Source organism: Coregonus lavaretus (genome assembly GCF_964263955.1).
Source record: "Coregonus lavaretus genome assembly, chromosome: 25".
Classification (NCBI taxonomy): domain Eukaryota; kingdom Metazoa; phylum Chordata; class Actinopteri; order Salmoniformes; family Salmonidae; genus Coregonus; species Coregonus lavaretus.
In genome coordinates this window covers 35419176-35444136 of record NC_140012.1, presented here as the reverse complement: position 1 = coordinate 35444136, position 24961 = coordinate 35419176, and the positions used below count along the sequence as shown (strand labels likewise).

Below are 24961 nucleotides of genomic sequence, written 5' to 3'. Positions count from 1 at the left end.
CTCACCGTTCTCATGATCATTGCAACTCCACGAGGGTGAGATCTTGCATGGAGCCCCAGGCCGAGGGAGATTGACAGTTATTTTGTGTTTCTTCCATTTGCGAATAATCACACCAACTGTTGTCACCTTCTCACCAAGCTGCTTGGCGATGGTCTTGTAGCCCATTCCAGCCTTGTGTAGGTCTACAATCGTGTCCCTGTCATCCTTGGAGAGCTCTTTGGTCTTGGCCATGGTGGAGAGTTTGGAATCTGATTGATTGATTGCTTCTGTGGACAGTTGTCTTTTATACAGGTAACAAGCTGAGATTAGGAGCACTCCCTTTAAGAGTGTGCTCCTAATCTCAGCTCGTTACCTGTATAAAAGACACCTGGGAGCCAGAAATCTTTCTGATTGAGAGGGGGTCAAATACTTATTTCCCTCATTAAAATGCAAATCAATTTATAACATTTCTGACATGCGTTTTTCTGGATTTTTTTGTTATTCTGTCTCTCACTGTTCAAATAAACCTACCATTAAAATTATAGACTCATCATTTCTTTGTCAGTGGGCAAACGTACAAAATCAGCAGGTGATCAAATACTTTTTTCCCTCACTGTATTTAGCTAGGAATCTACAATGCTCTTTTTTGGGATATTTTAACTTTTTACCTCACAGATGACCAGTTGAATACTGAAGCAGGTTTGGGGAACTCTGCATTACACTACCCTTACCTTATCCTCACCTTGCACAGCCCTCCTTCTCTGTAGTTTGTCGACATGCTAACCTGTCTGTTTATTCTGTGTTTTAGTTTTTTCGTGTGTTGTATGTTCGTCTCTCCCCTCTAGTTCACGGACTTTCCTGACCCCATGCTGTACAGTGACTACCTACCGGAGCTGTCCCGTCACCTGTCCTCCTGCAACACCCCCGGTGGCCCGGAGCTGGGGGCGGACCAGGTCTCCTGGGAAGAGCTGTTGGACATGGACCTCCCCTCGTTCCGACCTGCCTTCCTGGTCCTGTGCCGGGTCCTGCTGAACGTGATACACGAATGCCTTAAACTGAGACTGGAGCAGAGGCCCGCAGGGGAGCCCTCACTGCTCAGCATCAAACAGGTCAGCAGGCACACCTTCTCTGTTTCTCCCACTCTGCCCTGCTCATTCTGAATAGTAGAGGTGAATAGTGATGCTGATCTCTATTGCTTGATTCACACTGTAGGGCTGACCCGAACCGCACTGTGCTTGCTCAGATATGTTCTTTTCACATTGTCCTTTAAAGCACAGTTCCAGCATCTATGGCGGATGCGCAACCAGGCCAGCCTAGTACAGCTCGACTCGGTTTGGCTCAGTAAGGTGAAATGGGTAGGCTATATGTCTGTTGATGCCCATGCTAACCTGTGTCTCCATCTGTTCTGTAGTTGGTGCGTGAATGTAAGGAGGTGTTGAAAGGTGGTCTCCTGATGAAGCAGTATTACCAGTACATGCTGAGGGGGGTGGTCACAGACCCCCAGGGACTTCAGACCAACGCCAACATAGACGATTTCGAGGAGGACCTCCACAAGATGCTGGTGGTAAGACAGACTTCCTACTGAGTCAGGATTAGGGTTGCAAAATTCCTCTTTCCCAAAAAATGTCCCTGTTTTCCAGAAATCCTGTTTGAAAGATCATTATAAGCGAGTCATTTATGCTTATGACAGCTCTTAAATACATTATAAATGCACCATAACATAGACAAGTTTGAAGAGGACTTCCACAAGATACTGGTGGTAAGACAAATTACTGAGGACTAATCTGTAGAAGATACATTGAATTTACCCTGTGTCAGGAAACTGCCCTAAACCACTGAAATGTTTTGGTTCAAGTGTGTCCATCGCGCAGAGACTCTTTTCTACAGCGTAGTATATTTTCTATCCTATCTTCCAACGGGGGCGGTGTTGCGGCCTATATTCAGAACCACATTCCTGTAAAGCTTAGAGGATCTCATGTTAAATACTGTTGAAGTAATATGGCTACAGGTTCACCTGCCTCAACTAAAGCCCATTCTGGTGGGAAGCTGCTATAGACCACCAAGTGCTAACAGTCAGTATCTGGATAACGTGTGAAATGCTTGATAATGTATGTGATATCAATAGAGGTATACTTTCTGGGTGATTTTAAATATTGACTGGCTTTCATCAGGCTGCCCACTCAAGAGAAAGCTTCAAACTGTAACTAGTGCCCTAGTTTTGTCGCCCCTGGACTACTGTTCAGTCGTGTGGTCAGGTGCAATTTGCTCAGAACAGGGCAGCACGGCTGGCCTTTGAATGTACACAGAGAGCTAACATTAATAATATGCATGTCAATCTCTTCTGGCTCAAAGTGAAGGAGAGATTGACTTCATCACTACTTGTATTTGTGAGAGGTATTGACATGTTGAATGCACCGGCAAACAGCTTGGACACCCATGCATACCCCACAAGACATGCCACCAGAGGTCTCTTCACAGTCCCCAAGTCAAGAACGGACTATGGGAGGCGCACAGTACTACATAGAGCCATGACTACATGTCAGCAATAAAATTAGATTTAAAAAACAGATAAAAATACACCTTATGGAACAGCGGGGACTGTGAAGCAACACAACCATAGACACATGCATACAAACACACGATAACATACGCACTATACACACATGGATTTTGTGTTATAGATATGTGGTAGTAGAGTAGAGGCCTGAGGGCACACACTTAATGTTGTGAAATCTGTTATGAATGTATTGTAATGTTTTTTTTTATTTTTATGTATAACTGCCTTAATTTTGCTGTACCCCAGGAAGAGTAGCTGCTACCTTGGCAGCAGCTAATGGGGATCTATAATAAATACAATACCATAGCTTATCTGTCGGGTGTAGATTACCCCAGAGGTTACTGAGGTCACTATTGTCTGTCTGGTGTAGATCACCCCGGAGTTTACTGAGGTCACTATTTACTGTCGGGTGTAGATGACCCCAGAGGTTACTGAGGTCATTATTGTCTGTCGGGTTTAGATTACCCCAGAGGTTACTGAGGACTTTATTTACTGTCGGGTGTGGATTACCCCAGAGATTACTGAGGTCTTTATTTACTGTCTGATGTAGATTACCCCAGAGGTTACTGAGGTCACTATTTACTGTCGGGTGTAGATGACCCCAGAGGTTACTGAGGTCATTATTGTCTGTCGGGTGTAGATTACCCCAGAGATTACTGAGGTCTTTATTTACTGTCTGATGTAGATTACCCCAGAGGTTACTGAGGTCACTATTGTCTGTCGGGTGTAGATTACCCCAGAGTTTACTGAGGTCATAGAGTACAACTTTTGCATCATGATCCTTTAACCAGGGTCAAGTTACAGAGGCTGCGTCCTACTCAACCAGAGTGTGTGGGTTAAGACTAGAGGCGTCCTGTAGGAGAGTGGCTTGTGTGTCTCTGGGTGCCTGGCCAGTGCCCAGGAACCAAGCTTAGGGTTATACTAGCTCCCGGTAAATCTGCTTGAGAACAGTGTGTGCTCATCTCTGGGGTGAGAGAGCTTTAACCAACAACCACGAAGCTGAAGCAGCAGCAGCACATGGCACATTGATTCTTTGAAATTGTGTTCTCCCGAGTGGCACAGTGGTCTAAGGCACTGCATTGCAGTGCTAGCTGTGCCACTAGATCCTGGTTCGAATCCATGCTCTGTCGTAGCCGGCCGTGACTGGGAGACCCATAGGGCGGCGCACAATTGGCCCAGCGTCGTCCAGGGTAGGGGAGGGAATGGCCGGCAGGGATGTAGCTCAGTTGGTAGAGCATGGCGTTTGCAACGCCAGGGTTGTGGGTTCGATTCCCACGGGGGGCCAGTATGCAAAATAAAAATAAATAATGTATGCACTCACTAACTGTAAGTCGCTCTGGATAAGAGCAATCATACTGTGGAAAAACCATGCAAAACAATTGTCAGAACATAAAGTTAGGAACTGGATTTGCTTATCAAATGACTTGGCACAGTCTCAAACTGTAGAGGAAACTACCTGCTGCATGCGGCCATGCACCATTATTTAAATTAATAGCATTGGAAATACACCAAAATATCCACTTACCTGCCCGTTGATCACCATACATTCATCCCTTTGTCTGCAGGTGTACTTTGACTACATGCACACCAGGGTTTCCGTTAGGAAAATGTGGTGCCGGACATTTGACCAGAAGCATTTTAATTTACCGGACATTTGAGAACTTTACTGACCCATATGCATAACCTGATTAGGTCGTCCAGCCACGGTGCTCAGAATAACAGAAATCACTTTTAGATTATTCATCTTAACAGAACATACAACTCAAGGATGCAACGGAGTGCGTCCTTCTTATCGAATTCTGATGTGCACTTTGAAGATGTTAGAATAACTGTTCAGTTAGTTTTCCTCAGCAAACAAGACTAATAACGAACAGCAATATCACTAGCCTATTTCAATCTTCTATCCACATAGTAGAAAAGTTGACCTAATTTTATTGGTCAGCTTGTCATTCTGTGCGAAAATATATATTACCTATTCCAAACAGCCTTTGGGACAGTTGTGGGACGGTAGATCCCAAATTCATACAACCAGTGCATCCAAAAAACTTTAAAAAGCATTAAGGCTGATGCAACAGATCAGAACGTTAAGCTTAAAATGTTGATAAACTATTATTTCTTCACACTATAAGCACAGCAATGCGCACACGGCAGTAGGCTACAAGCAAATGTTAGTTCTATAATGCAATTAGCGGCAAAACACCGTAGTCAAAAGCGCACCGCACATGCAAGCGGTTTCATGTGAAAGAGATTAAAATATCTGTTTGAAATTTAGAAAGAGGGGCGATCTAAAGATGCAACAACTGGCATGGATTACTGATATGGCTAGGATTGTGCACTTTTGGCTACTGGATAATGAAAGAAAGTTGATTTGAAAACAAATAGAACATGAGAGAAATTGGCTACTGGTTTCAATGGCAAATATAAGTCTTTAGTCGGATTTTGGCTAGGCTACTTTGAAGGCCTGCTATTCATAGCAGACTTCGAAAAGGCATTTGATAAAGTTAGACTGGAATTTATATATAAATGCCTGGAGCATTTCAATTTTGGAGAATCTCTTATAAAATGGGTCAAAATCATGTATAGTAACCCTAGGTGTAAAATAGTAAATAATGGCTATTTCTCAGAAAGTTTTAAACTGTCAAGAGGAGTGAAACAAGGTTGTCCACTATCGGCATATCTATTTATTGTGGCCATTGAGATGTTAGCTATTAAAATCAGATCCAATAATAATATCAGAGGATTAGAAATACAGGGCTTAAAAACAAAGGTGTCATTGTACGCAGATGATTCATGTTTTCTTTTAGATCCACAACTAGAATCCCTCCACAGCCTCATAGAGGATCTAGATACATTTTCTAACCTCTCTGGATTAAAACCAAATTATGACAAATGTACTATATTACGTATTGGATCACTAAAAAATACAATTTTTACATTACCATGTAGTTTACCAATAAAATGGTCTGATGGTGATGTGGATATACTCGGAATACATATCCCAAAGGAAATAAATGATCTCACTTCAATAAATTTTAATAGAAAGTTAGCAAAAATAGATAAGATCTTACTACCATGGAAAGGAAAATACCTGTCAATTTGTGGAAAAATCACCCTGATTAACTCTTTAGTATTATCCCAGTTTACCTATTTGCTTATGGTCTTGCCTACGCCTAGCAAACAGTTTTTTAAATTATATGAGAAAAAAATATTCAATTTTATTTGGAACGGCAAGCCAGACAAAATTAAAAGAGCATATTTATATAATGAATATGAATTCGGAGGACAGAAATTATTAAATATTAAAGCATTAGACCTATCACTAAAATCTTCAGTCATCCAAAAGTTATACTTAAATCCGAACTGGTTCTCAAGCAAATTAGTAAGATTGTCTCACCCACTGTTCAAGAAAGGCCTTTTTCCCTTTATTCAGATTACAACCTCTCACTTTCAGTTATTTGAAAAGGAAATAATCTCCCAAATGTCACTATTTCTAAAACAAGCCATAGAAAGTTGGTTGCAATTTCAATTTAATCCTCCAGAAACGACAGAACAAATAATGCAACAAATATTGTGGTTAAATTCAAATATACTAATTGACAAAAAACCTTTATTTTTTGACAGAATGTTTAAAAAAGGTATAATCTTCGTAAATGATATCATCGGTAGGACTGGTGGAGTTATGTCGCACATGCAGCTAACAAAAACATATGGAAATGTCTGCTCTACCCAAAATTACAACCAAATAATTGCAGCCTTACCGCAAAAGTGGAAGAGGAAAGTTGAAGGGGGAGAAAGTAAGGAACTTGTCTGTCGGCCTTGCATTAAAGAACATAATTGGTTAAGGAAAACTGTGATAAATAAAAAAGTATATCAGTTTCACTTAAGGACCAAAGGATTGACAGCCGTCCCATATAGATTGCAAAATAGTTGGGAAGAGATCTTTGACGTACCGATCCCATGGCATAGTGTTTATGAACTGACACGCAAAACGACACCGGATTCAAAAATTAGAATCTTTCAATTTAAATTATTATATAAAATTCTTGCTACCAATAGAATGTTGTTTATATGGGGGATACAATCTTCCCAGCTCTGCAGATTTTGCTGTGAAGAGATAGAATCATTAGATCATTTGTTTTGGTTCTGTCCATTTGTAGCTTGTTTTTGGACACAGGTCCAGGAATGGCTAAAGGATTGCAATATTTACCTGGAACTAACCTTGCAGATAGCATTACTGGGTGATCTGAAAAGTCATAGTCAATCAATCAATAATATAATAATACTTTTAGCAAAAATGTTTATTTTTAATTCACAATCTGTAGAAGCAATGAGAATAGAAAGGTTCAGAACTTTTGTAAAACATCACAGTACGGTTGAAATATATATGGCAAATAGAAATCCTATATGGATGGTGTTAAGAGATAGATGGGAGGTATTTAATAGAGTTGAAGGATGGGACTAATAACAAATAACAACAAATAATAACAAAGATAGCTAATAATGTAAGCATACTGTGTCCATAATAAGTATATAGGTTGTATGTTGGGAGCTTTTGGGAAAGAGCACAGTTAGAAAGATATGGCATTTAGAAGCAAACCGGATGGACATCATGAAAATGATCGGAGAGGTTGAGAGTAGAAGAGGTTCAGGAGCAAAAAAATAAATATATATATATAGAATTATTGTAAAATTAACTCTGTCCATAAGGTGTAGATAGTAAGTATAGACCGGAAGTAGAGGCCTGGGCGTTGTTGTTCACTAATTTACTCCAAGTAGGGAAAGGATGGTGGGGTTGAAAAGTAATAAAGGGGAATATATATATAAAAAATAAAAAAAACATGGGGGATTGGAAGTGATGCAGACAATTACATTGATAGAAGATACAATCTATCTGCAATATTAAGCTGATCCATCCCCCCCCAAAAAAAGTAAGACATGCCTCATATGAAGTTAAACGTTTGGGTTGCAAACAAACTGAAGCTTGCATACCGTTGCCTATGCACTTGAATGGTTAATGGGAAGCGTGCTTCAATTACCAGTTGAGAAATAAAAATAGTAGCTCTTTAATCATGGTCATCAAAATAGTTTTTAACACTTGATTGCATTTAACATAGTTGCGCAATGATTGGGCTTATAGAAGCATGTTTCACGGAACTGTAGCAGCAGCTCTCCTGCTGTCTGACAGATGTTCCGCTCAAGCTAGGCTCTGTATCTGTATGCTGTGCGCGTGTGATAAATAAGATACATAACGACTAACGAAAATACAAAAATTAACCTATAGACCAATAAGCATGACCGGTCAAATGCATTTACATCAACTGGTATTTCCATCAATGAATAGGCTTAAAAGCATTATTGGCCGGCGTCAATTTTATTTATCGGCTTTAATTTTTTTATCAGCCAAAATCCGTCTAGTTCCGGCTAACGGAAACCCTGCTGCACACCTACCTGTTTAATCAGTAGAGAGCTCTCTCCTCTCTCTGTCTGCAGGTGTACTTTGACTACATGCACAGCTGGATCCAGATGCTGCAGCAGCTTCCCCAGGCCTCCCACAGCCTGAAGAACCTTCTAGAGGAGGAGTGGAACTTTACCAAGGTCATCACCCCCTACATCAGAGGAGGGGAGGCTCAGTCTGGGAAACTCTTCTGGTTAGTGTTTGAATGTTTGTTCATTGTTTCTCTATCTATTTTTAAGCATCTATTCTATATCGTGGAGCTCCGCCCCATAGGGGAGCTCTGCTCCTATTGGTTTACCCTCTGCCCTAAGGCGGCAACAGCCTGAGACAAAATTATGCACACACCGAGTACAGGTGTCCCTATAAGAGGGGACGCTTCCCCTCAATCAGCCTCCCTTTATCTTCAGCGACTGGACTGGACTGAACTGAAGAAGCCAAGAAGAGACGAAGAGAAGACTCAGGACGAGATACGCCGTCGGATTTTCCAGTTATGGACGTCGTCCTAGAATGAGCACACCAGGGAATTTTCCACCCCCAAAAGCTATTTTCAGAGCTCAATGCCGCGGCGCCTCCATGACGGCTGTGGACTCCCACGACTTATGTTTTTCGTGTGTTTGGGTTCACAGCACGCCAAGGAGGGCGTCAGCGATCCCCCTAATTGCGCCAGCTGCGCCCTCCTTTCATTGAAGGAGAGGAAGCAGCGCTGGCCGTTTTTTAGGGAGGATATTCCTCTGGAGGACGTGCTATCGGTGCTAGCCTCTGCTTCAGAGGCATCATCAGATAGCGCCGACTCCGGAGAAGACAGGAATTATGGGGAGGAGACAGATATTCCAATGGAACAATCCAACCCTCTGACCCAGACGTTCAAGACCCCCTTTCCTTTGGAAAGCGAGAGGTCTTGTAATTCCCTGGGTGATGACGACACGGGCTCTGCGAGATCAGTAGCCCTGTCCTTCGCCGCAGTCTCTCTGCGTTCTGATTTTCCTGGACTCATTGAGAGGGCTGCTCGACGCTTAGAGATAGCGCTGCCTCCCATTCCCTTCGCATCAGAAGTGGATATGATGGAGGGCGGCCCCTATTCTCGGCCAAGGAGGGCGGCAGAGCCTCTGGCTTCAGCAATGCCCTCGCTGGCAAAGTACGTCGAGGGCTCATGGGAGGCACCTCTGGCGGCGCGTTCGCCGGCCAAGTCGTACCTCCCATTCACCAGAGTGGAGGGAAGGCATCAGGGCTTTGCTAGAGGAATCCCCAGGCTAGAGAGTGCCCTGGCTGCGTATCTCGTGCCGAGTTTGAGTCCCTGGCCCTCTTCCAAAAAGGCCACCTTACCGACGCAAAAGGACCGCCTCACAGCGCAGCTGGTAAAGAAGTCCTTTACGTTGGGAGCCTAAGCTGTAGCAGCAGAAAATAACATTGCCCTCCTAGCGGCCTCTCTGTCCCGTTTAACCACAGGTAAGACTGAGCTAGACAGGGAGGAGGTGGAAGAGGCGTCCAGGATTTCTGCCGCTATTCTCCACCTAACTCAGGCGTCGGCTCTCTGCGCGGGGAGGTCCATGGCCACTTCGGTGGTCGCGGAACGACACCTGTGGTTGTCACTGACAACCATGAAGGAAGCAGACAGAGCGTCGCTCTTGAACGCCCCCCTATCTGACGACGGACTCTTCGGAGTCGCCGTCAAGGAGGCGACGGAGCGTTTCACCAAACTTGACGAGGAGAGGAAGCAGCTGGCCAGACACCTGCCACTGGCAGGGAGGTTAGGCCACGTGACCCAGAAGCCGTCAACCTCCACCGCCCCGAGTAGACCGGGCTCTACTGCGAGGCGTCGTGCCCGGCGACTACGAGCAGCAGGAGAGGGCCCCGCCCCCCCAGCAGCTACTGTGGCCCCAATGATGCAGCCGGCGAGGGAAGTCCTCAGAGCGTCGACCTGGCAGCCTAAGGGCAGCCAGAAGAGACTGCACACATGACGGGACGCTGGGGAGAGAATAGAAGATGGCGCAGCGACAGATTCAAATGCGCCCGCTATTCCCCCCCACCCTTCGGTTGAGGGGATGGAGGAGAATGTTTTTGTTTGTGTAATAAAGAATTGGCTCCTCCTGACTTTGTCAAAAAAGAGCCCCTTTTCTATAATACATCCGAGAGCGTTCGACCTACCTCAATCCCTCTCTCTCTCTCTCCCACCACACTGAGTGCCGCTCAGCCCACCATGGGTGCGTTGCTGAGCGCACACATAAGGTAAGTATGAGAAAGGTATCAAGGCGCCGCCTTGTATTACCTCATAAAGACCTCACTTTACAGACTCCTAGGAGTGCTGTAGTGAGTGTCTCACATAGCAGGCTGCAGTCTGTCAGATAATGGCAGGATGACGCAACCGCTATTCGGAGATGGCGCGCTGTCTCAGGCTAAGGCCTCAGTCAGTGCAGTTCAGACCCGTGCCGCGTTCACGGAGGGCCGGAATACTACGGTTACGAGTTTAACCAACGTATTGGCGCCCCTGTTTCTCTCAGAACGCGCTGATGCTCACCACGCTGAGTGTAGCTCAGCCCACCAAGGGTGCGGAGCTGATCACACACAGGAGGTGAATGTTAAAAATGTATCAAAGCGCCGCCTTGTGTTACCTCATAGAGACCTCACATTACAGACTCATAGGAGTACTGCAGTGAAGGGCTCTCATAGCAGACTGCAGTCACAGCCAGGTATTGGAATGATGACGCAATTGCTTTCTGGGGATGGTGCTCTGTTGCAGGCTAACGCCTCAATCAGTGCAGTTCAGACCCGTGCTGCGTGCACGGAGGGCCGGAATACTACGGTTACGGGTTTAACCAACGTATTGGCGCCCCCTTTTCTCTCAGAACGCGTTGATGTTTCCTCTCCCTTTCACGGGAGGCCTGCCTTGGGCTGTTCCACCACCTCAGTGTTGGGGAACAGCGGTTGGCAAGGGCCATCGAGGAATACAGGTCCTTCCTACTGAATGTACCACAGCTTCGCGCTCGCCCGCTTTCTCTGCATTGCTGGGAGTGGCGGCGAAGCTGTACCCTCTCACGCTGGCTAGACCAGACGCTGCAGAAGGGTTATGCCATCCAATTCCATCGGACCCCTCCCCCATTCAGGGGAGTGGTGGAGACGGTGATGAAAACGCCCGAAAAAGTGGCCGCTCTGGTGTCAGAGATTACGGAACTTTTGGCGAAAGAACCGGTCACAGTAGTTCCCCAGGAGCAAAGGAACAAAGGGCTATATTCGCCCTACTTCCTGGTGCCCAAAAAGACGGGGGGAATGAGGCCGATATTGGATTTACGCATTCTCAATGAGAGCGTAACCAAACAGCCCTTCCGAATGCTCACGACAAAACGTCTACTGGAATGTATCCAGAAAGGAGACTTTTGTACAAGCATAGACCTGAAGGACGCGTACTTTCATGTGCCGGTGCAGCCGCGTCACAGAAAGTTTCTGCGATTCGCCTTTCAAGGGGTGGCGTACGAATACACGAGGATGCCATTCGGGTACGCCCTGGCACCTCGCACGTTTTCCAAGTGTGTAGAGGCGGCATTGGAACCGTTGCGTTGTCAGGGAATAAGGCTACTAGCCTACCTAGACGACCTACTGGTTCTCGCCCCGTCAGCAGAGCTGGCGTTCACTCACACGACACAGACAGTGATTCATCTCACGCGTCTGGGGTTCACCAGTTCCACTTCCAGGGTGTATGCCAGTAAATGGAATGTTTTTTTCACAATGGTGTGTCACAGAGAATGTAGACCCCATGAACTGTCAGGTTATCAACATAAAGGTCAGGCCTAGCAATGGTCAGGCCTAGCAATGGCTGCTTATCAAACATAAACTTGTGACACCTTGTATTGTGATACAGTGGTTACAATACTGCGGGACTTGGTTGCAGCCATTGCTAGGCCTGACCTTTTTGTTTCGATGGGAAGTGTTGGGCTCGGCAGGGAGTAAATTTTGGAGCGTTGCGCTCCGCCTTAAACCAATAGGAGCAGAGCTCCCCTATGGGGCGGAGCTCCACGATATAGAACGATAGTTACCGGAGTGTAACTCCAGTTCTATGAGTGGAGCGGAGCCCCATAGGACTTAAGGCCCTGCCGACCCTCTCTAGTCTCGCGAAGATGAATATCTCGGGAGGCTGATTGAGGGGAAGCGTCCCCTCTTATAGGGACACCTGTACTCCTATTGGCTGCAGGTGTGTGCATAATTTTGCCTCTGGCTGTTGCTGCCTAGGCAGCGGGGTAAACCAATAGGAGCAGAGCTCCCCTATGGGGCTCAACTCCACTCATAGAACTGGAGTTACACTCTGGTAACTATCGTTCTCCTTCGGCGCATCCAACTCACTCCCTCTTCCACATTGTGTTTTTAGTTAGCGCTGCTTAGCTAAATATTCCTTGCCTCTTCTCTCTCACAGTGACATTGCTGGGATGCTGCTCAAGTCCACAGGGGACTTCCTGGACGCGGGCCTGCAGAAGAGTGGTGATGAATTCTGGGAAAGTGCCGACGACAGTACGGTCTCAGACGAGATCAGGTATGTCTTGTTTTATATTTAACATACAGTGCATTCGGAAAGTATTCAGACCCCTTGACTTTTTCCAAATATTGTTACGTTTCACAATACCCCATAATGACAAAGCAAAAACATAAAATTCCTTATTTACATAAGTATTCAGACCCTTTGCTATGAGACTCGAAGTTGAGCTCAGGTGCATCCTGTTTCCATTGATCATCCTTGAGATGTTTCTACAACTTGATTGGAGTCCTCCTGTGGTAAATTCAATTGATTGGACATGATTTGGAAAGGCACACACCTGTCTATATAACGTCCCACAGTTTAACCGTGCATGTCAGAGCAAAGACCAAGCCGTGAAGTCGAAGGAATTGTCCATAGAGCTCCGAGACAGGATTGTGTCGAGGCACAGTTCTTGGGAAGGGTACCGAAACATTTCTGCAGCATTGAAGGTCCCCAAGAACACAGTGGCCTCCATCATTCTTAAATGGAAGAAGTTTGGAACCACCAAGACTCTTGCTAGAGCTGGCCGCCCGGCCAACCTGAGCAATCGGGGGAGAAGGGCCTGGTCAGGGAGGTGACCAAGAACCCAATGGTCACGCTGACAGAGCTCCAGAGTTCCTCTGTGGAGATGGCAGAACCTTCCAGAAGGACAACCATCTCTGCAGCACTCCACCAATCAGGCCTTTATCGTAGTGGCCAGACGGAAGCCACTCCTCAGTAAAAGGCACATGACAGCCCACTTGGAGTTTGCCAAAAGGCACCTAAAGACTCTCAGACCATGAGAAACAAGATTATCTGGTCTGAAACCAAGATTGAACTCTTTGACTTGAATGCCAAGCGTCACGTCTGGAGGAAACCTGGCACGATCCCTACAGTGAAGCATGGGGGTGGCAGCATCATGCTTTGGGGATGTTTTTCAGCGGCAGGGACTGGGAGACTAGTCAGGATCGAGGGAAAGGTTAACGGAGCAAAGTACATAGAGATCCTTGATGAAAACCTGCTCCAGAGCACTCAGGACCTCAGACTAGGGTGAAGGTTCACTTTCCAAGCCCTAAGCACACAGCCAAGACAACGCAGGAGTGGCTTCGGGACAAGTTTCTGAATATCCTTGAGTGGCCCAGCCAGAGCCTGGACTTGAACCCGATTGAACATCTCTGGAGAGACCTGAAAATAGCTATGCAGCGATGCTCCCCATCCAACCTAACAGAGCTTGACAGGATCTGCAGGGAAGAATGGGAGAAACTCCCCAAATACAGGTGTGCCTAGCTTGTAGTATCATTTCCAAGAAGACTCGAGGCTGTAATCACTGCCAAAGGTGTTTCAACAAAGTACTGAGTAAAGGGTCTGAATGCTTATGTAAATGTAATATTTCCGTTTTTAATACATTTGCAAACATTTATAAAAACCTGTTTCTGCTTTGTCATTATGGGGTATTGTATTTTGGTTGATGAGATTTGTATTTATTTAATTAATTTTAGAATACGGCTGTAACGTAACAAAATGTGGAAAAAGTCAAGGGGTCTGAAATACTTTCCGAATGCACTGTGTGGTTTTCAATATGAGGTGTACCAAATAAATGTCTCACTCTTGGGATAATAAAGTAAACTTGCTATAAGAGGCTAATGTTAAGCTGTTTTTTCTGTCGTTCTAGGCGGTCGGTAATCGAGACGAGCCGGTCACTTAAGGAGCTGTTCCACGAGGCTAGAGAGAGGGCATCCAAAGCTCTGGGATTCGCCAAAATGCTCCGTAAGGTGAGAGAGACCGCAGTTTTTGTCTTCCCCCAGTATGCCTCCTGCTCATTTTGATTTGGGAAGTATTGTATTTTGTAAGTTACTAAATGTCGGCTGGTTTCTTGGTCAGTGCTCACTTGAAAAAGAGATGTCAATGTGACTTCCCAGGTTAAATATAGGAAGTATCAAAATAAAGTAATTGGGTGTTCAGAGTGCTCTGACCTTCTCTCTGCCCTCTCTCTTGCCCGCCACTCTCTCTCTCTCCTCTGCAGGACCTGGAGATTGCTGCAGATTTCAGCATTACCAGCGGGGTGCCATGCCTCCTGGAGGCCCTCAAGGAGAGAAACTATGTCAAGGTGCCTCAAATTACAAATGTTCTTCCTTTTCACTCTCCGTGCTATTTTTGTTCTCTTTCCTCGCCGTGTATTCTACCCAAGGTCAATATACATTCAGGAACTAAAGTGAAATTCCAACTCCAATGTTCCTCATTATGTTGTCAATGAAATTGGAATTTCAGTTTACTTCCTGGATTTCCCTTCCTCTTTTAAGGATGAACATGCTAACATGTCTGTGACTGTCTGCAGGTCCAGATCCCAGGGCTGGAGGAGCTGGAGGTGTTTGTCCCCTGTGCCTTGATGGACCAGCGTGACCACATCCTGCAACTTCTCAACGCTGCAGCCGGTAAGGATTGCAGTAAGGAGCCCGACGAGATGATGGCAGAGGACGAGGCCTACCTGCTGATGAGCAAGCATGGAGCAGGGGACTTGCCTGCAGAGGCAGGCCAGGCCGGGGCTCAGTGGCACTGGGATGGGGAGCTGGTCAAACTGGTGCCTCAGATGGAGACTGTGGACACGCTACGGGCCATGAAGGTGGGTGGGAAATGTATTTAATCTAAATGATACTCTTCCTTTGCGTATTTGTAGAGCTAGATATTGCAGTGAATGTGGAGTGTAGTCGGACCAGGACTCAAACCCTGGTCCCGCCAACTGTCATCTCAACAACACCTTAGCCAAGACGCTTACCACCAAGAGCCTCAGCCTCTTAGTAAGGTTGCTAGACGCTGTACTATATTTTTACCAGGAGCACACATGATGCTAATGACATGGCTCCTCGCCATCCTCTGACTGTCTCTCTCCCCTCAGGTGGAGAACCTGCTCCTGATAGTGATGCAGTCAGCCCACCTGGTGGCCCAGCGTAAGGCCTTCCAGCAGAGCATGGATGAGCTGCTCACACTAAGCAGGGAACAAACCTCCAGCCAGCCCCTCATCGCCCGTGCCCTGGAGCAACTCAAGGTACCATCCACTGTATTTATTCACTTTGATCATTTACTATAAATGCTTTTAGTTTCCCTGAATTACAATTGATTTACTGTAAAAGATCCAGTATTAAGCCCAAGTTTATTGAGCTGCTATCGGGCCAAGGTGAAGAGGGTGCAGTACACAAGATGACTTCAGGTTTTTAATGTCACGTGCACAAGTACAGTGAAATGCCTTTCTTGCAAACTCAAAACCCAACAATGCAGTAATCAATAACAATGTAGCACTAAAAATTATTCAAGGTAGAATTAAAACACCAGAGAAATAGAAATAACACCACAAGGAAGTAAGAAGCTATATACAGGGTCAGTACCGTATTTACTTTGCACAAATATCATGTTTATACTGCAGTGAGAGCTGTGAAACCTAAAGTCATGCCCATGACTGCTGTTGTCTCCTATACTTCCTCACATTGGAGGCCTGGTTTCAAAACCTGTTAGCTTCCTCTCTTCTCGATAAGGCTTTTCCTGTGTGGCAAGGCTGTGGTTGAAGCAGCCCTCATAAAAGGGCTGCCTTATAAAAGTACTGCTTCAAGAGACACACTCTCACACACTCACTATGTCTTTGTCTCATCCCCCCCCCCCCACAGAACGAAGCCTTACAGCTGTGTATAAAGATCAACACGGCCATTGACCGGGTCGAGTACATGTTCACGTCAGAGTTTGAGGCAGAGGTGGAGGAATCTGAGTCAGCCACGCTACAGCAGTACTACAGAGAGGCCATGATCCAGGGATACAACTTTGCCTTTGAGGTTAGAGGTCAAGGGTTAGGGATTGTAAAGCTGTCAGTCTTTCTACACAGTGTTGCTACTGATTTTAAATGTTCTGGCTTGGAGGGTTGTGTTAGTACAGTGGGAAGCTGAACGCTGGGGATAACTGTCAACAGATCTCTGGTTGGACAATTGTCAACTTTCTTAGGAAGGCAGACACCGAAACACAATCCGTTCTATTGAACATGCCAAAAAATTGGTAATAGCAAGAGTGGCTTGGTCCTCCTTGTGTTTTTGGCTGACCAGTCTAACCCCTAAACCAGTCTAACCCATAAACCAGAGAGTACAACACTGTCATATTGTTCCTCACAGTAGCACCACAAGGTAGAGTGCCGTTGTTCTCCTTTTTTGATGTAGGGGTTATACTGGTCAAGTGAAGAGCACCTTTAAATGTACTTTTTGTTCTCCGTAGTACCACAAGGAGGTGGTGCGTCTGATGTCAGGGGAGTTCCGTCAGCGGATCGGGGAACGCTACATCGCCTTCGCCAGGAAGTGGATGAACTACGTCCTCACCAAGTGTGAAAGTGGCCGGGGTACCAGGCCCCGCTGGGCCACTCAAGGCTTTGATTTCCTCCAAGCCATCGAACCTGCCTTCATCTCTGCTTTACCAGAGGACGACTTCCTGGTAAAACCATACTACGTCATAGATTGATTGATTACTTGATTGATTGTGTATTTTGTGGAATGGTGTTGTGATTATGTAAATCCTTCCCTCTGCAGAATTTGCAAGCTCTGATGAACGAGTGCATTGGTCATGTGATCGGGAAGCCTCACAGCCCAGTCAGTGGCCTGTACATAGGTAAGACCCTGCCTCATCTGCGCAAATATGTGGTCCTATGTGGCTCAGTTGGTGACACTAGCAATGCCAAGGTTGTGGGTTCAATCTAAGCAGGGATCACAATGTGTGTACTCACTGTTCTGTAAGTCGCTTTAGATAAAAGCTTCTGTTAGGCCTAAGTGGCAAAAATGTTTTGTGTAGAAATAGAACTGAAGTAGGGCTTGAGTCAAATAGCTTGTTGAGGATGACCCTTTCTCTCTTCTCCACTCAGCCCCCAGGAACAGTCCTCGACCAGTGAAGGTCCCTCGTTGCCATAGTGACCCCCCCAACCCCCACCTGTTCATCCCCAACGCAGAGGGCTTCAGGTAGGTCGAAGTTCATGGTTACAGTGAGGCACTAAGAACCATTTACCGCCTATTATAATTGTTTTTATAACGTGTGTGTTTAATGTGTGTACAGTATGCGTGTTCTAATATTCCTCATGTTCTCTGCTCTTGTACAGTAATTAATGGGTTTTAAATTGGGTGGTTGAGCTTATATTCATGCTTTTATGCTGCTGTATGAGTTAACACAGTGTGTGTTTCTCTCTCATGTGTAACTTGTAACACCTTTGGCTAGTAGGGATGGGCATGAGTAATCGAGGACTCAAGTACTTGAACGGACGTCAAAACTTGATCTTTAACCAGAGATCTAATTTTTTCAAATACTGTAAAACAGTTTGGTGGAATGTGCTTTGTGGCTGCCCGAAAAGGAAACTGATTGAAGTAGGAAAATGTGTTCCATCAACAAGCTGCAGTTTTGGAATAATTGTGTCCCATCTATTTACCGCTTAGGCTACTTTGCGAACTGCTAGTGCCATTTAGAATTGGTTAGCCTAGGCTATAACCCCCCTAAACATACACAGGTTCCACACTGAAAAGACGCAAACGTTTTAGTTTAATAAAGACAGCGTATTTTCATCAGAATCATTAAGCCTAGGCCTACTCACCAAATAGATGTCGTGGACGTAATTCATCCCCATGCAGTGTTCAATGTAGAATTGTTTAGAAAATTCCAAAGAACCATGAAAAAATTTGATATAGTCGCCAAATTGAGCCCCGTTTCAAATGATCGCTCTTTGAGAATAACTGTTCCAGACATAAGATGCGAATCACTTCAGTGGCAACTTTCTTTCATTCAAAAAAATATTGTTTTTTATTACATGCTTTTTTAAACTATAAAATAGGTGTCTTGACTGTGATAAGGGCTCGGGAAATAAGAGCGTCTCGTCTGCTAAATTAACAACGTAAGGCTATGTGGAGGTTAATAACTTTTTGCAGATTGTGTTCCATTATATACTATAGCTAGTTGATATTAGTTTCACTAATTTCATCTTAAATGGCACTTGCTTCATTATTGACTGAATGAAATTAGTCACCCCTTGACTTTTTCCACATTTTGTTGTTACAGCCTGTATTTAAAATGATTTTGAACCACTAATCTACACACAATACCCCACAAAGTGAAATTTAGTTTTTAGACATTTTTAGAAATTTATAAATTTTAAGCTTAAATGTTTTGAGTCAATAAGTATTCAAACCCTTTATGGCAAGCCTAAATACATTCAGGAGTAAACATTTGCTTAACAAGTCACATAAGTTGCATGAACTCTGTATGCAATAATAGTGGTTAACCAGATTTTTGAATGTTTACCCCGACTATACAATTATATGTATAGTCCCACAGTCGAGTAGTGAATTTCAAGCACAGATTCAACCACAAAGAACAGGGAGGTTTTCCAATGCCTCGCAAAGAAGGGCACCTATTGGTAGATGGGTCAAAATGAAAGCAGTCTACTGAATATCCCTTTGAGCATGGTGAAGTTATTAATTACACTTTGGATGATGTATCAATACACCCAGTCACTATACAGGCGTCCTTCCTAACTCAGTTGCCGGAGAGGAAGGAAATGGCGATTTTAAAAACAATTACAGAGTTTAATGACTGTGATGAGAGAGAACTGAGGATGGATCAACATTGTAGTGTAGTTAGGGCGGCAGGTAGCTTAGTGGGTAAGAGCGTTGTTCCAGTAACCGAAAGGTCGCTGGTTCTAATCCCCAAGCCGACTAGGTGAGAAATCTGTCGATATGCCCTTAAGCAAGGCACCTAACCCTAATTGCTCATGTAAGTCGTTCTGGTAAAGAGCGTCTGCTAAATGACTCAAATGTAAATGTAGTTACTCCACAATAGTAACCTAAATGAGTGAAAAGGAAAAAATTTTTTTTAAAAGATCCTGTTTGCAATAAGGCACTAAAGTAATACTGCAAAAATTGTGGCAAAGAAATGAACTTTTTGTCCTGAATAGCGTTATGTTTGGGGAAAATCTAACGTCACTGAGTACCACTCTTCATATTTTCCAGCATGGTGGTGGCTGCATCATTACATTTACATTTACGTCATTTAGCAGACGCTCTTATCCAGAGCGACTTACAAATTGGTGCATTCACCTTATAGCCAGTGGGATAACCACTTTACAATATGTTAATTTTTTTGGGGGGTGGGGTAGAAGGATTACTTTATCCTATCCCAGGTATTCCTTAAAGAGGTGGGGTTTCAAGTGTCTCCGGAAGGTGGTGAGTGACTCCGCTGTCCTGGAATCGTGAGGGAGCTTGTTCCACAATTGGGGTGCCAGAGCAGCGAACAGTTTTGACTGGGCTGAGCGGGAACTGTGCTTCCGCAGAGGTAGGGGGGCCAGTAGGCCAGAGGTGGATGAACACAATGCCCTCGTTTGGGTGTAGGGACTGATCAGAGCCTGAAGGTACGGAGGTGCCGTTCCTCTCACAGCTCCGTAGGCAAGCACCATGGTCTTGTAGCAGATGCGAGCTTCAACTGGAAGCCAGTGGAGCGGGGTGACGTGAGCGAACTTGGGAAGGTTGAACACCAGACGGGCTGCGGCATTCTGGATGAGTTGTAGGGGTTTAATGGCACAGGCAGGGAGCCCAGCCAACAGCGAGTTGCAGTAATCCAGACGGGAGATGACAAGTGCCTGGATTAGGACCTGTGCCGCTTCCCGTGTAAGGCAGGGTCGTACTCTCCGAATGTTGTAGAGCATGAACCTACAGGATCGGGTCACCGCCTTGATGTTAGCGGAGAACGACAGGGTGTTGTCCAGGGTCACGCCAAGGCTCTTCACACTCTGGGAGGAGGACACAACGGAGTTGTCAACCGTGATGGCGAGATCATGGAACAGGCAGTCCTTCCCCGGGAGGAAGAGCAGCTCCGTCTTGCAGAGGTTCAGCTTGAGGTGGTGATCCGTCACCCACACTGATATGTCTGCCAGACATGCAGAGATGCGATTTGCCACCTGGTTATCAGAAGGGAGAAAGGAGAATATTAGTTGTGTGTCGTCTGCGTAGCAATGATAGGAGAGGCCATGTGAGGATATGACAGAGCCAAGTGACTTGGTGTATAGCGAGAATAGGAGAGGGCCTAGAACTGAGCCCTGGGGGACACCAGTGGTGAGAGCACGTGGTGCGGAGACAGATTCTCGCCACGCCACTTGGTAGGAGCGACCGGTCAGGTAGGACGCAATCCAAGAGTGAGCCGCGCCGGAGATGCCCAACTCGGAGAGGGTGGAGAGGAGGATCTGATGGTTCACAGTATCAAAGGCAGCAGACAGGTCTAGAAGGACAAGAGCAGAGGAGAGCGAGTTAGCTTTAGCAGTGCGGAGAGCATCCGTGTCACAGAGAAGAGCAGTCTCAGTTGAATGACCAGTCTTGAAACCTGACTGGTTTGGATCAAGAAGGTCATTCTGAGAGAGATAGCAAGAGAGTTGGCTAAAGACGGCACGCTCAAGAGGTTTGGAGAGAAAAGAAGGAAGGGATACTGGTCTGTAGTTGTTGACATCAGAGGGATCGAGTGTTGGTTTTTTGAGAAGGGGTGCAACTCTCGCTCTCTTGAAGACGGAAGGGACATAGCCAGCGGTCAAGGATGAGTTGATGAGCGAGGTGAGGTAAGGGAGAAGGTCACCGGAGATGGTCTGGAGAAGAGAGGAGGGGGTAGGGTCAAGCGGGCAGGTTGCTGGGCGGCGGCCATCACAAGTCGCAAGATTTCATCTGGAGAGAGAGGGGAGAAAGAAGTCAAAGAATTGGGTAGGGCAGTGTGAGCAGGACCAGCAGTGTCATTTGACTTAACAAACGAGGATCGGATGTCGTCAACCTTCTTTTCAAAATGGTTGACAAAGTCATCCACAGAGAGGGAGGAGGGGGGGATGGGGAGGAGGATTCAGCAGGGAGGAGAAGGTGGCAAAGAGCTTCCTAGGGTTAGAGGCAGATGCTTGGAATTTAGAGTGGTAGAAAGTGGCTTTAGCAGCAGAAACAGATGAAGAAAATGTAGAGAGGAGGGAGTGAAAAGATGCCAGGTCCGCAGGGAGTCTAGTTTTCCTCCATTTCCGCTCGGCTGTCCGGAGCCCTGTTCTGATAGGGGACATAGAGAGTCAAAGGATGCAGAAAGGGAGGAGAGGAGGGTTGAGGAGGCAGAATCAGGAGATTGGAGGGAGAAGGATTGAGCAGAGGGAAGAGATGATAGGATGGAAGAGGAGAGAGTAGCGGGAGAGAGAGAGCGAAGGTTGCGACGGCGCATTACCATCTGAGTAGGGGCAGAGTGAGTAGTGTTGGAGGAGAGCGAGAGAGAAAAGGATACAAAGTAGTGGTCGGAGACATGGAGTTGAGTTGCAGTGAGATTAGTAGAAGAACAGCATCTAGTAAAGATGAGGTCAAGCGTATTGCCTGTCTTGTGAGTAGGGGGAGAGGGTGAGGTCAAAAGAGGAGAGGAGCGGAAAGAAGGAGGCAGAGAGAAATGAGTCAAAGGTAGACGTAGGGAGGTTGAAGTCACCCAGAACTGTGAGGGGTGAGCCATCCTCAGGAAAGGAACTTATCAAGGCGTCAAGCTCATTGATGAACTCTCCAAGGGAACCTGGAGGGCGATAAATGACAAGGATGTTAAGCTTGAATGGGCTAGTGACTGTGACAGCATGGAATTCAAATGAGGAGATAGACAGATGGGTCAGGGGAAAAAGAGAGAATGTCCACTTGGGAGAGATGAGGATTCCTGTGCCACCACCCTGCTGACCAGATGTTCTCGGGGTATGCGAGAACACATGGTCAGACGAGGAGAGAGCAGTAGGAGTAGCAGTGTTCTCAGTGGTAATCCATGTTTACGTCAGCGCCAAGAAGTCGAGGGACTGGAGGGTAGCATAGGCTGAGATGAACTCTGCCTTGTTGGCCGCAGAATGGCAGTTCCAGAGGCTGCCGGAGACCTGGAACTCCACGTGGGTCGTGCGTGCAGGGACCACCAGGTTAGAGAGGCAGCAGCCACGCGGTGTGAGGCGTTTGTATAGCCTGTGCGGAGAGGAGAGAACAGGGATAGACAGGCATAGTTGACAGGCTACAGAAAATGGCTACAATAATGGAAAGGAGATCAGAATGAAATGAACTAAACATCTGGGAAAGCGAGAGAGCGGGGCCTCCCTCACTTACGTTTCACTGAAACACCCAAATATAACTCCCAACTTCCACCTCAGAAACTATAATTGTTGTAAACTACAGCGGTTCAATGTTTTCTAGGAATAGACTAACTTAGTTTATTCAGCTAGCTAACTTGGTACAGTATTCTTCCGTGAAAACCGTCCAGGGCACCTAGTCATATGACGCCACAGCCAACTAGCATGCCGGACTCCCAACAACACGGTTTAGCACCAATACTCGGCCACAACAAACCACCAGTGTGTCAACACGCCAAGCAGATCATTCGTGTCCGTGTCTAACGTTGTGGGTTAGTCCTGACAGCTTGAGCGAGTCCGTCGTCAACTTATTCAGCCAGTTAGTTAGCTAGAATAGTTAGCATACTAGCTAGCCGTTGCTTTCTGCCAACGAAGAAACCCCTCCTCCCACGGCACGAACACACAGAGAGAGCCAAGCTAACGTTAACTAGTCACCCATGTCCCAAATTCCCTTGAACGACTCTGGCTACCAGTATGTAAAAACAAAACACAAATGTAGGTTATAACTTACCCCTAGCAGCTACTGTTAGCTAGCCAAGTGCAAAGCTAGCCACTGAATTGACTCAGCCAGTTCGCGTCTGTTCGCTAGGTCGTTCCAGCTATTGTTTAGTAGCTATCCAGGTAGCAACAAGCTAGCTACATTTCGAGCGCAGTAGCCACTTACTACCTAACGTTAATGCTTCAGACAATGAGGTTAGAAAAACAGCTGAATGGTAGGCATTATTGTATGTAATTATTGTTATGGATATGTTATGGATATCATCATGTTATGGATATGCTCCTCATCGGCAAGGACTAGGGAGTTTTTTGGGGTGACAAAAATAAATGTAATAGATCTACAGTACCAGTCAAAAGTTTGGACACGTATTCCAGGTGAAGCTGGTTGAGAGAATGACAAGAGTGTGCGCAAAGCTGTCATCAAGGCAAAGGATGGCTACTTTGAAGAATCTAAAATATATTTTGATTTGTTTAACACTTTCTTTGGTTACTACATGATTCCATGTGTTATTTCATAGTTTGATGTCTTCACTATTTTTCTACAATGTATAAAATAGTAAAAATAAAGGAAAACCCTTGAATGAGTAGGTGTGTCCAAACTTTTGACTGGTACTGTAAGCACAAACAAAATCCTAGAGGAAAACCTGTTTGTCTGCTTTCCAACACACTGGAGACATTCATCTTTCAGCAGGACAATAACCTAAAACTCAAGGCCAAATATACACTGGAGTTGCTTACCAAGACAACATTGAATGTTCCCGAGTGGCCTATTTACAGTTTTGACTTAAATCGGCTTGAACATCTATAGCAAGATTTGAAAATGGCTGTCTATCAGTGGTAAATAATCAACTTGACAGCTTGAAGAGTTTAAAAAAGAATAATGGGCACATATTTTACAGTCCAAGGGTGCAAAGCTCTTAGAGACTTACCCAAAAAGACTCATAGCTGTAATCGCTGCAAACATGTATTCACTCAGGGGGTTGAATACTTATCTAATCAACATATATTTATGTTTTATTTAAATTTTATTTTTTTCACTTTGACATTACGGAGTATTTTGTGTAGATTGTAAAGAAGACAATGAAATCAATATTTAGCCCAATTTGTAACAACAATGTGGAAAATGTCAAGGGGTGTGAATACTTTCTGAAAGCACTGTATATGGTGCAATTTAGCAATTAGGATTTGTTATCTGTAATGGTTATGCTAAATTAGGCATTGTCGCGCACTAGTGGCATAGGCAACACATTTCTTTCCAGTGCGGGCCTTGTGTTCTAAAAATAGATTGTATTTATTTATTTGAGTACTTGAAAAAAAAAAATCCTGCGATTTATTCGAACAGTAAAAAAAAAGAAAGTGAAATGCTCATCCCTATTCGCTAGAAAGGGTATTACGCTGTATGAGTGCGTGACTGTGTGTGCATTTGTGTTGAGAATGAGTGCACACACACATCCTCAACTCCAAAGCGGTCTCCAGAGATCCTCAGTGTGTTTTTGTCACCACCACAGCTCTAGGAGTCTCCCCTGCGAGCTACGGACCCAGCTGTGTCTACCTACCGGCCCCGCCCAGTCCCCGCCCCTCAGGCCCCAGGCCCGCCCCTGGGGAACACGGCCCAACCAAAGCACCCGGGTCCACCCCAATGACGTCAGGTAGCCCCCCCCCCCCAAGTTCCAGTACCTACCAAGTACTACTAGGGTTGCGAAAGTGCCCAGGTCTTTCCAGAAATCCTGTTTGGAGGATCCCGGAATCATGAGGGAATAAGCAGGCAGGGAATCCTCCAACCGGTTCTCTGTAAGGACCACCCACTGTCAACCAGAGCACCCAGCAACAGGCTGATAT

At 45.6% G+C, this 24961-nt stretch overlaps 1 protein-coding gene across 1 annotated transcript in view; it reads left to right on the top strand.

Moving 5' to 3' along the window:
• map3k4 (mitogen-activated protein kinase kinase kinase 4) overlaps nucleotides 1–24961 on the top strand; it is a 90296-nt gene that overhangs the window by 51068 nt on the left and 14267 nt on the right. The window contains exons 6-17 of the mRNA XM_084142334.1: nucleotides 825–1088; nucleotides 1391–1543; nucleotides 8027–8184; nucleotides 12394–12510; nucleotides 14144–14243; nucleotides 14495–14578; nucleotides 14807–15091; nucleotides 15365–15514; nucleotides 16128–16289; nucleotides 16720–16932; nucleotides 17028–17106; nucleotides 17357–17450. Of these exons, the coding sequence (XP_083998460.1) occupies nucleotides 825–1088; nucleotides 1391–1543; nucleotides 8027–8184; nucleotides 12394–12510; nucleotides 14144–14243; nucleotides 14495–14578; nucleotides 14807–15091; nucleotides 15365–15514; nucleotides 16128–16289; nucleotides 16720–16932; nucleotides 17028–17106; nucleotides 17357–17450 (1859 nt within the window). The remainder of the gene's footprint in view (nucleotides 1–824; nucleotides 1089–1390; nucleotides 1544–8026; nucleotides 8185–12393; nucleotides 12511–14143; nucleotides 14244–14494; nucleotides 14579–14806; nucleotides 15092–15364; nucleotides 15515–16127; nucleotides 16290–16719; nucleotides 16933–17027; nucleotides 17107–17356; nucleotides 17451–24961) is intronic.